We start from the raw sequence: 13,975 nt of genomic DNA, 5'->3' as shown, positions 1-13,975 counted from the left end.
TATTAAGGGGGCACACAAATGCAGCGATGCACAAATCCAGTTATCAATGAGGAGCCGAGGAATATAATCCTGTTCGTGACGCCAATTTTTATATGCAACGTGCTCATCCGCAAGGGAGATACTCTGTGCTGCTGGGCAACTTTTTCTTTCTGAGTGAAAGAGAAATATAAATAACATGTCCTCCCCCTGGTGGAGGCTTGCAGAACTGCATGCTATGTGAATTCTATTTTATAGTAAATTACTATTTTTATGTTTGGTTATATATAAAAAAAAAAGTTTATGAAGTTAGTATTTGATATCCCATTACTGAATGTCTAGCAGAACTTGATTGCTGGAGTATCCTCAGAATCTTGGTAAAAGGACAAAAACATTCAAAAACATGGCACATGCTGCCATCTGCTGGCTGCTTGAGAGAAGTACTCAGATAAGCATGGTTTATCATCCATACATGGCAATTTTTGGGATCATTGTTAACAGTAAGTGTGGCTTATAGTAACATTTACATTGCATAGTTCGCTGCATGGAAATGGTGATATGGATCGCCGTGCATTCCTAAAACAGAGACAGATTTGTGAGGAGAGAGAAGCCCTCGGCTGAACCTTTACTGCTTTCTGGCATAGTCATACCATTTTCCTGCAGCTGCCATTAGGGGGAGCTCACTGCATAAGGAATTTTATACCTGTAACAACTGTATAAATCCATACACGCTGAGGTCCCACTAGTGGTGGCTGCAGACAGCCAGAGATTTATCATGTACTGTGTAAAGGGAAGCAGAGGATTTGGACCATACCATATATACATTAAAATAGAGGTTCCTTAGCCTGAACACCATATTTATGAATTACCTTTGCCCTTTTTTCCAACAGACAGGAAAAGTCAGCGAGGATTCAGTGAGTAGTATCTAGAACAGGGTTTCTTGGGACCCACTTACCGGTCAGGATTTGAGAATATCCCACAAAATGAATACCTGTGGTAAGTCCTGATGCATGAACACTAATTATATCACCTGCTCAATACTATGGAAATCCTGAAAACATGACTGGTAGGTGGGTCCCAAGGACCAGAATTGAGAAACCCTAATCTAGAGCCTCTTGTTCTTCAGATGTTCCATCGCTTTTCAGGTCCACCCAAGAATTTTAACCTTAAAGGGGTTTTCCAGTACTTAGATATCCATGACCTAACCTCAGGATTTGATCGATGGAGGTCCAGGTGCAGACAACCCCACCAATCATTAGAACATGAGGGCGGGCAAGTTTAGGGTTAGGGTTGGCTGCCATGGTAAAGCCACTGAAGCAGTCATCTCCCTCTATCAAACACTTTGACCTCTGGGTGGGTCATTGTGTCTGAATTTTTTATTATCATTCTACAGCTCACAGTAAATGCTGGTAATGATTTCAGTATAGTGAGCCATAATTGGGAAGAAACAAAGTTCTTAACAGAATAATTCATTGCAAATGGAATGCGTGGAGAACAGGAAGCTGTCAATCAAGGAGAGGAGAACCTGTAGGAACCCCTCTACAGAGACTACCTGGAACAACCTGGACAAGTTCTTAAAGAGGTTGTCTCATTTAGGAAACATATTTTCAAAGACCCTAATAGTTAATATTTCTCCATTAAAAGAAGCACCATCCCCTACTTAGGACCCTCTACACCTACTGCCACAGATCTCAGCTGATTGCTGAGGGTCCCAGCAGCAGAGAATATACCACCTAGAGAACATGACTATTATTTTACATTTAATTAGTGGTAAGAACATAGATGAGAAAGAAGAGCAGCAGGATACATTATAATACTTTAACATAGGAAAGTGGTTGGGACCTTTGACCCTTGGGGTATTGAAGAGGTTAAAAGGGACAGTCATCTGGAAAATGCTCTGTCACGTGGTGTTGTGATAATCCGGGATCTCTTGCAGAGGAGGGTTGTCAGCGCACTGAGAACAAGGCACAATGGCTAATGACAGCAAGAAGACCGTCCTTATAACAGGGTGCTCATCAGGCATCGGCCTGAAGATTGCAGTGCAGCTGGCGAAGGACCCGAAGGAGCGTTACCATGGTAGGAAACTAAAGGGGACACCTTGATGAAAACTTATATAGAGTCCAAAAGAAATGTTATCAGAGGTGACAGTGAGCACTAATAACGGAGAGTAGTTAAGGAGATTTAAAGTGGCCTTTAACCTAATCGCTTCCTATATATTATTATCATATTTGATTATTTTTTTCTTCCATTTATACCTTGTGTGACAGTATGTAGTAGTTCTAATGAAAAGGGCATAACTAGTGCAGTTTTTCATACTGTGTAGTCCCAGGTCCCAAACCATAACTCAAATGTGACCTGTAATCACTGATCCAAATACTAATTTACTTGGGCCGCCAGCCAAAGAACATTGTCGTGTGACTTCTAGCTGCAGACATATTGCACACTTTTTGCTATGCAGCTTTTTGTCAGGTAACTAAAGAAAAATCCACAATTTCTTAATTTCATTGATGTGGTTTTGTAGCAGACGATCGGCACAGGACAGTCAGGCACTTGCTAAACGTTTAGAACAATTCTTTGGCCCAATAAAACAGCAAAATAGATGGGGCTTATTCACATCAGGCAGTTCACTATGGCGCACAATTTTGTTACTGAGTCCTGTTCACAGCGCCAATTTATTAAGGGGGCACGCAAATGCAGCGATGCACAAATCCAGTTACCAATGGGGAGCCGAGGAATATAATCCTGTTCGTGACACCAATTTTTATATGAAACATGCTGGTCCGCAGGGGAGAACACGTGAGGTTCACGGTGGGCCGAAAGGGTACAACAGTTCATCGGGTACTCACGGTCAGCAGATGCCTCCCTGGGCCAGCAGTGCAGTGAAGGGGAGAACAGCACTGGATTCTCCGGGGCACACTCTGATATGAGGGACACACGCCAGATGGTGGCTGAGGTGCCCTTGGTGGTAACTTGGCTTTATGTGCTTATGGCTAGGTCCCTTTAGTCGTGACGCCAGTACAGTCATGGTACAACAATGGTGAGAGTAGTAGTTGAATTAAGGAGTAAGACAGCAGTTGAATCCAACTCACAACTTTTACTGTTTCGCTGGTTCTCAGTAGCAGTGACATTCACAGATATCACAGTCTCTCTTGTATGCAGAGGTAATAAATTGTAATCCCAGGTAACAGGCTTTTTTGTAGATAAGAAACTTCAGATTAAAGTTCAGTTGGCTGGTATCTAGCTCCTTGCTTTATTCTAATCCCAGTAACGGTGGTTTCTGATCCTTCATTCCACATAAGTGACATAACAGATTGGCCTTTCTGTCTTCTATATACCGGTGAGGCTGCCTGTAGCTAGATTGTCCTACACCGAAATCAAAGGAGCCCATAAGCATAATAAGATGACTGTTATCTTCCTTTGTCTTTTCTGCAGTCAAAACACAATTTTCCACTTGTCCTCCTGGAGGGATAGACTGCAGAAGGAGGTCTCACCTCAGCCTTACTTCTTGGCTTAAAACTTGGGGAAAGATCACTTGTCTCCTCTGGACCGTGGGTCCTCAGAGAGAGAGCGGAGAGGAGGGGGCCTCTGTCCTTCCCCCTGCTCCTCACTCCAGCTACTCCATCTCCTCAACACACACACACTGAACTCCAACTCTACATCTTCTCAACTCACTAACTAGGCCTGAACTGAGGTATATACAGTATATACTAGTGCTATCCCCATCTAGTGGTGGGTGTGATTTAGTGCACCCTACCAGCCTGTTAACAGAGATTTAAGAAGCAAATATATGCAGTATACAATACAACAACTTGGCAGTGCCCACGTTCACTAGTGGGACGCTGCATTATGTTTTTTGCCAGTCATTGTCATGTCATATTATCCCCGATCATCCTCTGGTACAATGAAGAATGCATTGTGGATGCTATGATGGTGGCCCCAAACCACAGGATCAAGTTCTTCAGGTTAAATACAGGCTTTGGTTTTTGACAAACATGTCTTCTAGTCTTATCTGCTTAGAGCACCAGAAGTTAATTACGTTTTAAGGTGCCTTCAAGAGTTATCTCCCCAATACATATAAACATGTTTGGTTCGACTGAGAGTGAATGGGTTTCCGAAGGGGAGAAAGTAGAAAGCCACCGCCGGACGTGTCTTATCTCCTGGGAGAACAAAGGAGCAGGTGTTGAAATTCAACATGCTCGATCCTTCTCTCCCCCGACATGGCTAGTTGGGAAGACTTGGAACTCCCCATACACATTAGGCTACTTTCACACTCGGGTTTGGTGCGGATCCGTCATGGATCTGCACAGACGGATCCGTTCAGATAATACAAACATCTGCATCAGTTCAGAACGGATCCGTTTGTATTATCTTTAACATAGCCAAGGAGGATGCATCTTGAACACCATTGAATGCCAGATTGTGTCATAGAAAATTGATCCGTCCCCATTGACTTACATTGTGTGTCAGAACGGGTCCGTTTGGCTCAGTTTCGTCAGAAGGACACCAAAATGCTACAAGCAGCGTTTTGGTGTCCGCCTCCAAAGCGGAATGGAGGCGGAACGGAGGCAAACTGATGCTTTCTGAGCGGATCATTTTCCATTCAGAATGTATTAGGGCAAAACTGATCTGAAAGCCAAAACGCCAGTGTGAAAGTAGAGTTAGATTGCCAGTGGTCTTTCCAAAAATGTTGGTTTCAGTCTATAATTATCTAAGGGTGCATTCACACAACCGTATGTATTTTGCAGTCCTAAAACACAGATCCGCTAAAAAATATGGATGACGTCCGTGTTGCATCCGTTTTTTGTTTTTTTTGCAGACCAATTATAACAATGCCTATTCGTGTTCACAAAACGGACAAGAATAGGGCATGTTCTATCTAATTTGTGGGGCTGCGGAACGGACATACGGATGCGGTCAGAACACAGTGTGCTGTCTGCATTTATTGTGGGATGTGTACAGTCGTGGCCAAAAGTTTTGAGAATTACATAAATATTGGAAATTGGAAAAGTTGCTGCTTAAGTTTTTATAATAGCAATTTGCATATACTCCAGAATGTTATGAAGAGTGATCAGATGAATTGCATAGTCCTTCTTTGCCATGAAAATTAACTTAATCCCCCAAAAAACTTTCCACTGCATTTCATTGCTGTCATTAAAGGACCTGCTGAGATCATTTCAGTAATCGTCTTGTTAACTCAGGTGAGAATGTTGACGAGCACAAGGCTGGAGATCATTATGTCAGGCTTATTGGGTTAAAATGGCAGACTTGACCTGTTAAAAGGAGGGTGATGCTTGAAATCATTGTTCTTCCATTGTTAACCATGGTGACCTGCAAAGAAACGTGTGCAGCCATCATTGCGTTGCATAAAAATGGCTTCACAGGCAAGGATATTGTGGCTACTAAGATTGCACCTCAATCAACAATTTATAGGATCATCAAGAACTTCAAGGAAAGAGGTTCAATTCTTGTTAAGAAGGCTTCAGGGCGTCCAAGAAAGTCCAGAAAGCGCCAGGATCGTCTCCTAAAGAGGATTCAGCTGCGGGATCGGAGTGCCACCAGTGTAGAGCTTGCTCAGGAATAGCAGCAGGCAGGTGTGAGCGCATCTGCACGCACAGTGAGGCGAAGACTTTTGGAAGATGGCCTGGTGTCAAGAAGGGCAGCAAAGAAGCCACTTCTCTCCAAAAAAAACATCAGGGACAGATTGATCTTCTGCAGAAAGTATGGTGAATGGACTGCTGAGGACTGGGGCAAAGTCATATTCTCCGATGAAGCCTCTTTCCGATTGTTTGGGGCATCAGGAAAAAGTCTTGTCCGGAGAAGAAAAGGCGTGCGCTACCATCAGTCCTGTGTCATGCCAACAGTAAAGCATCCTGAGACCATTCATGTGTGGGGTTGCTTATCATCCAAGGGAGTGGGCTCACTCACAATTTTGCCTAAAAACACAGCCATGAATAAAGAATGGTACCAAAACACCCTCCATCAGCAACTTCTTCCAACAATCCAACAACAGTTTGGTGAAGAACAATGCATTTTCCAGCACGATGGAGCACCGTGCCATAAGGCAAAAGTGATAACTAAGTGGCTCGGGGACCAAAACGTTGACATTTTGGGTCCATGGCCTGGAAACTCCCCAGATCTTAATCCCATTGACAACTTGTGGTCAATCCTCAAGAGGCGGGTGGACAAACAAAAACCCACTAAGGCCTCATGCACACGACCGTTGTGTGCATCCGCGGCCGTTGTTCCGTTTTCAGTTTTTTTCCGCGGACCCATTGACTTTCAATGGGTCCGTGCAAAAATCGGAAAATGCACCGTTTGGCATCCGCGTCCGTGATCCGTGTTTCCAGTCCGTGAAAAAAATATGACCTGTCCTATTTTTTTCACGGACAACGGTTCACGTACCCATTCAAGTCAATGGGTCCGTGAAAAATCACGGCTGCACACAAGATTGTCATCCGCGTCCGTGATTCGTGTCCGTTTTTTCCTATCATTTCAAAGGCAAACTTGACTTTGATTTTTTTTTTCATTTTTCATGTCCGTGGATCCTCCAAAAATCAAGGAAGACCCACGGAAGAAAAAACGGACACGGATCACGGAACGACGGAAACCGTTTTTGCGGACCGTGTGCATGAGGCCTTATTCTGACAAACTCCAATAAGTGATTATGAAAGAATGGGTTGCTATCAGTCAGGAATTGGCCCAGAAGTTGATTGAGAGCATGCCCAGTCGAATTGCAGAGGTCCTGAAAAAGAAGGGCCAACACTGCAAATACTGACTCTTTGCATAAATGTCATGTAATTGTCGATAAAAGCCTTTGAAACGTATGAAGTGCGTGTAATTATATTTCACTACATGACAGAAACAACTGAAACAAAGATCTAAAAGCAGTTTAGCAGCAAACTTTGTGAAAACTAATATTTGTGTCATTCTCAAAACTTTTGGCCACGACTGTATAGTGGGAGGTGTATACTGTACCAAGTATTTTCCAAGTGGATTTTAGGTGCAGAGTGATTTATATCTGCTTTGTGTAGGCTCGACTTGTAATAGTAGACTCCTGCATGTTGACATCAGTGGTGATAAAGGCTACCTCTAGGTCTCTTGATAAAATCCTGGGGTTCTTAGAAATTTCTTTCAACATCCTGTGCTGATAAGATGAACTTGCTGGGTTGGCCTGGGTAAGTTGATGGCGATCTTTTTAAATCCCTATTGAAACACCTAGACATCTATATGGCCCCACCCTTAAACCTCATTCACACGTCAGTGTTTTGGTCAGTGATTTCCCTCAGTGATTGTGAGCCAAAACCAGAATTGGAGCCTTCAGGCTGGGTTCACACCTGAGCGTTTTACAGCGCGTTCCTACGCGCTGTAAAACGCTCAACAGGCAAAAACCAATGATTCCCTATGGGAATGGTTCTCAACTGAGCGTTTTGCAGCACGTACGAACGCGCTGTAAAGCGCCCTACGCCCCAAGAAGTACAGGAGCTTCTTTGGGCCGTATTGTCGCGCGTAACACCTCTGTTTTTCCATGTGGTCAATAGCAAGAACGCACGTACAACGCGCGTTTCCAAAATACAAAAACGCCCCAAAATACGCCTCAAAAATGCCCGATAAAAACACCTGTAAACAGCGCTTATCGAATACGCTCAGGTGTCAACCCAGCCTCACAGAGATAAGGTATAAGGGAAAGATCTGCACCTGCTCTGTGTTTAGAACCGCACCTGTTTTTGGCTCAGAATCACTCAGGGAAATCACTGACCGAACACTGACGTGTGAATGAGCCATTAGACCTTATTCACTCATCAGTGTTTTGGTCAGTGATTTCCCTCAGTGATTGTGAGCCAAAACCAGAATTGGAGCCTTCACAGAGATAAGGTATAAGGGAAAGATCAGCACCTGCTCTGTGTTTAGAGCCGCACCTGGTTTTGGCTCAGAATCACTCAGTGAAATCACTGACCGAACACTGACATGTGACTGAGCCATTAGACCTTATTCACTCATCAGTGCTTTGGTCAGTGATTTCCATAAAGGTCCATTCACACAACCGTAAGGGCACGGGCTGTGTGCACTCCATGGATCAGAAGCACAGATGTGCTTCCATGGGCTTTCGAGTCTGTGCCTTCGCACTGCAAAAAATAGGACATGTCCTATCTTTTGCCGTATTTTGTGGATCACGGACCCATTCAAGTCAATGTGTCCGAACCGCAATACAGGATTCACATGGCCACTGCCCATGCATTGCGTTCCGCAGCACTGAGCCCTTACGTTTGTGTAAATGGACAAATCCAGGAGCCAGACCAAATCTTTTCATTATACCGTATCCTGTGGGAAGATCCACTCTTGGTTTTGTATAATAATCACTGATGCAAAAAACACTGATCAAAAACACAGACGTGGGAATAAGGCCTTGGATCTTGCTCACCCATCATGGATTCACATCCGTGTGCTGTCCATGTTCTCCACAGACAGCTGACTGATTCATTGAATTCTGTATCTGTATTCAGACTTGATCAGTGTTTTTTTATTGGCTTTTGTAGGAATTGTTGCCCATATAGTGTGTTTTACCACCATTCTTTTGATAGTATTTTTTTGTGTCCTCCATAATGTCACTTCCTCTGTAGAGCAGCATGGAGAAAATACATTCATACAAAAAACACCATGCAAAGACACCTGTGTTTCTTCATGCTGGGCACAAAATAACAATGGAGGTCTGGGGGACAAAAATGCCAGGCAATGACAGGAAAACAATCACCAGATCTAGAGCATTTGGCGATTTCAAAAGACAACTATGACCCAAAAATATCACACCTCAAGGTGTGCCGTGTTTAATATTTCCTGTAGACTTCATTGTAACGTCTGGAACTGGTGCTTTTTGACCAAAAGAACACTGCAAAAAAGGCCAGTAAAAGAAAAAGCACCAAAACCACAAACCCTCTCAAAAACACCAAAAACAAAACTATGTGTGGCAACAGCCTTCTGAAATAGGTAATCGTCAGGTATTCAACTCCTGGTTGGCACTTTCACCGATCAGCTGTTAGCAGGAGCAACTCTGCTCCTGAACCAGGCACTAGAACAGCACAGCGCCGTACACCTTGTAGTGGCCATGTCTGGTTACTGCAGCTATTGACAGAAGAACAGTGATGGCCAGTTCGCCGTGTTCGCCCGCAAACACATGCGGGCTGCTATCTTAACTCACAAGTCCAATGATGCACAGGTAAGTCCTTACCTGTGCCTGTGCGCGAGCCGGTCTGAAATGAAATGCGGTCACTTGGAGCAGGCAGTTCCGAGAACAGCCGCCGGGGGCCTTCATCGGGCTGTTCTCGGAACTGCCTGCACCCGGAGACCGCATTTGTTTCAGACCGGCTCGTGCACAGGCACAGGTAAGGACTTACCTGTGCATCACCGAACTTGTGAGTTATGATGGCGGCTCGCATGTGTTCGCGGGCGAACACGGCGAACTGGCCATCACTGCAGAAGAACACTGAAAAATAATCAAAAAGTTGTATGTACCCCAAAATGATACCGTTAGAAACATCAACTCATCCGATAAAAAACAAAAACCCTCACACAGCTCCATCGAACGGAAAAATAGAAAGCTATGGCTCTCAGAATATGGGTCCCAAAAAACCTCAAAACTTTATTTTATGTTTTTATGGTGCAAAAATTAAAAAGTAGATGCATAAAAAAATAGAAACTTGGTATCACTTTAATGGTATAGAATAAAGGTAACGTCATATCTCACTTTGAGTATCGTAAATTTGAAACCCAAAAAACAAAACCCCGAAAAATTGCAGAATTGCCGTTTTTTTTTTCCATTCTCCCCAAAAATCTTAATAAAAATGAGGCCAGTGACTATCTGTAGTGGTCTTGTGGGTATATAGCCCATCACCACTGCATCGAAGTAAACAGTGACCAGCCATGATGACATTTTAACATTTTTTATCAGATTTTAGTTCCTTAGAGAGGACCCCCAATTTTAAACATAATGGTCCTAAAAACACATTCCCTCATTCTTGCACTAGCTTTGCCTGTAATATAGTCAGGTATCACATTTATTCGTGTATATACACTAAGGACAATTGCTGTTTTTGAGAAGTGGAACATGGTTTCGTAATAAAAATACTCAGTCTCAGACACTGACCTTTTGCTCCAAGCAAATCTGCTTATTCTTAAGACTCATTCCCTCCAATCATGAAGCCTCTTAAAGTACCATATGACTGCCAACTAATACCCACTGATAGCTCGGGGGATGAGGAGGAGTGTTTTGTAATCTAAAGTGATAACTGTTTATTCGTAATTCTGGCATGGCGTAATACTTAACGCTATGATAAGGTTTCATAGCCAAGAAGGGATCAGACCTGGACTAAGGAGATCAGTTGGGTCATGTCACAAAGGACACCTTCATCCCTCCCACCATCCGTGTACTTTTCACACAGCTACAGAGGCTGGGTTTGGGGTGGCTCCAACACTACGCTAGCTCCCCCGGACACCATTGAGGTGTTATCACATTTTGCTGCTCTACAGAGAGGATGATAAGGCGTGGTGCACCCCAATGGGAAATAAGTCCAGAGAGTCAGGGTTTGCAGTTAACCAGTGTTCTTTACTGGAGGAACTCAAGTGAAAAACAATACAGGCAATGCAGTTAACTGGCTTGTCCAGTCTCCCCTCTGGTAGAAGAAGGTTCCGTGCTGAGAAAAGGCCTGAGATGGCTGCATCACTGATCAAAGGGCTAGTGACCCAGGGACTGTGGCAGAGTATCCCCATCTCAACATCTTCTTCTGGTTACTGGTGAAGTCTGGCAGAGCCCCTCCTACTGAACACTGGTCCCTATTTGCAGACAACTAGGGGCTCTGACTACTTTCCTTTTATACCGTTTCTAACTGATTCAGAACCTTCTATTGGAGAAACAATGCCTAACAGAAACAATGTTGCAATTTCCATCTGCCATAAACTTGTATTGAGCCTCAGTACAAGTCAATGGAAATGAATAAGCAATTTTCTGAAATAAACAACAGTCTATATAGCTTAACTAGACAGTCAAAAGGTCACTGTGTCTGGTTTTCCCTCCAAAACCTAGTTCTGCATATTCTCTTATAGTAAGTGTGGAAAATGACTAGCTTCTCAGTGCATAGGTAGAAAGTCCCAAAGTCTCTCAGTATTAGCTGGCTGTGTATTAACTCTTCCTGCAGTGCAGTGCAAATACTGTACAATAACAGTGAGAATGAACAGGATATATCACAATAAACATATACAATGCAGTTCAACAACACAAGACAATATAAGTGTAAACAATGGCATAAATCATGGTGCAAGTTAACTCTTCAATGTGCAATAAAGTAGGGTGTTGGAGGTTTTCTATAGTACCAATGGGACAAATATCCACAAAGGTCCCAACTCCAAAGTACCCTTGCTCCAGGGCACTACACATCAACTAAAAATATATTTGGACGGCACTCCTCTATTTCTTGTTACGGTGCTCAGCGGTAATTGTGGTAATAGTATAATGGGAATGACCACAGCACTCATTTAATAGTTGAATTAATAATGCTTCTTTATTATCCATCCAGGAAGTAATAATTAATACTGGCCAACGTTTCGGTCTTATCACAAGACCTTGTTCACGGCCTGAGGCAAAATAGGAAATATGGTACATATGAGGATACATACATAGGAAAATAATATTCCTAGATATTAATAATATATGTCAAGGTACGAAGTGCAAATCGGATATTAGATTTAGTACACAGAGTATAGAATATAATGGACAGAGGAGATCTGTCGGTATATCTAGAGTCTCAAAGAGATTAGTAGCAAAAAAGGTAGGTATATGCGTAAAATCATAGGTCTAGGTGAGGTCACAGTGTAACACAAGTTTCAGAAGATTCCTGCTACATATAGTCAGACCTGCGGGGTATAAGAAGTATTAGTAAGTCTCTAAGAATAGAAGTCCTGTTTTTGATAGATATATATATATATATATATATATATATACATTCCATGCAGCACCAAAGAAATATAGAGACTGCCATAAAGAAAGAAATTTGCCGTAGGGAGGTTCCAATAGCATGGGAACCGCGTAATGAGACATACCTTAGTATTGAGGGCATCTTGTTTTCTGGAAGGCTTAGGCCAAATAAGCAAGGCCGCGATAATATACATCCACTAGACATACAGGAACAATCCAGTCATATCTGGTCAAAACTTATAATACAGTGAGGAACCGTACTCTATTCAAGTGTGTCACCGGTGCCAATCAAGGGCTTATTAAGCCATTTATCATGAGAATGAAGTATTGAGGCACTCAGGTTCTTTTTGCAATTTAAATGAAATTTATTTCATGAATTAATCTCTGCATCATCCATTCGCCCGTGGTATATATAGGAGCATTAAACAACAGAATATTTCTGACCAAACGTTTCGGTCACGGTGGACCTTCGTCAGTGGTCATATTATCTGGAATAATATTGGATACATGTTCAGGGTTATTCGGATGGCAGAGATAACGTTACATCATCATAGTGAAACAAAAATCAATGTCAATATATACAAGTCAAATTGAACACGGTTGTAGCAGCAAGAGAAATGGTGTCCAATAACGTAATAAATATTCAAATACATATAGACGCAAATACGATGGGTCCGTGGCGTATGGTTTATAAAGGTAAAAAATAGTAAAAAATAGTAAAGTACCAGTGTAATAATAGTGGAAGTGACAGGGTTCAAATTGGTACATGGTATATTGTATACTGTGGTATCACACGTGTATCACCGAGTATTACTGGTATATGCTGAATCGAGGACATATTCTATAGTCGGATATGGGGGAGTCACTGTACGACTATGCCATTGGTATAATAATTTTGTTTGAAAAAAGCATAAATCCTCTATGTAGCATATCACAGAGTACTCAGGCCGTGCGGTATTTGCGTTTGGTATATATCAGGTATCACCTATAACATTACTGTGGTATCACACGTGTATCACCGAGTATTACTGGTATATGCTGAATCGAGGACATATTCTATAGTCGGATATGGGGGAGTCACTGTACGACTATGCCATTGGTATAATAATTTTGTTTGAAAAATGCATAAATCCTCTATGTAGCATATCACAGAGTACTCAGGCCGTGCGGTATTTACATTTTATTATACCAATGGCATAGTCGTACAGTGACTCCCCCATATCCGACTATAGAATATGTCCTCGATTCAGCATATACCAGTAATACTCGGTGATACACGTGTGATACCACAGTAATGTTATAGGTGATACCTGATATATACCAAATGTAAATACCGCACGGCCTGAGTACTCTGTGATATGCTACATAGAGGATTTATGCATTTTTCAAACAAAATTATTATACCAATGGCATAGTCGTACAGTGACTCCCCCATATCCGACTATAGAATATGTCCTCGATTCAGCATATACCAGTAATACTCGGTGATACACGTGTGATACCACAGTATACAATATACCATGTACCAATTTGAACCCTGTCACTTCCACTATTATTACACTGGTACTTTACTATTTTTTACCTTTATAAACCATACGCCACGGACCCATCGTATTTGCGTCTATGTATTTGAATATTTATTACGTTATTGGACACCATTTCTCTTGCTGCTACAACCGTGTTCAATTTGACTTGTATATATTGACATTGATTTTTGTTTCACTATGATGATGTAACGTTATCTCTGCCATCCGAATAACCCTGAACATGTATCCAATATTATTCCAGATAATATGACCACTGACGAAGGTCCACCGTGACCGAAACGTTTGGTCAGAAATATTCTGTTGTTTAATGCTCCTATATATACCACGGGCGAATGGATGATGCAGAGATTAATTCATGAAATAAATTTCATTTAAATTGCAAAAAGAACCTGAGTGCCTCAATACTTCATTCTCATATCTGGTCAAAAATCAGAGATTGCCAGAGACCTTTGTGTCATCACTGCCTCGTTCTTAATATATGAATAAAAAA

At 42.2% G+C, this 13,975-nt stretch overlaps 1 protein-coding gene across 1 annotated transcript in view; it reads left to right on the top strand.

Annotated features, from left to right (window-relative positions):
- The first annotated feature begins 1,921 nt into the window (after positions 1-1,921).
- The window catches only part of RDH8 (retinol dehydrogenase 8), a 32,366-nt gene continuing 20,312 nt past the window's right edge, over positions 1,922-13,975 (top strand). The window contains exon 1 of the mRNA XM_044282806.1: positions 1,922-2,052. Within this exon, the coding sequence (XP_044138741.1) occupies positions 1,947-2,052 (106 nt within the window). The 5' untranslated portion in view covers positions 1,922-1,946. The remainder of the gene's footprint in view (positions 2,053-13,975) is intronic.

Source organism: Bufo gargarizans, chromosome 2 (genome assembly GCF_014858855.1).
Source record: "Bufo gargarizans isolate SCDJY-AF-19 chromosome 2, ASM1485885v1, whole genome shotgun sequence".
NCBI lineage: Eukaryota > Metazoa > Chordata > Amphibia > Anura > Bufonidae > Bufo > Bufo gargarizans.
This window is presented reverse-complemented; position numbering and strand designations above follow the sequence as displayed.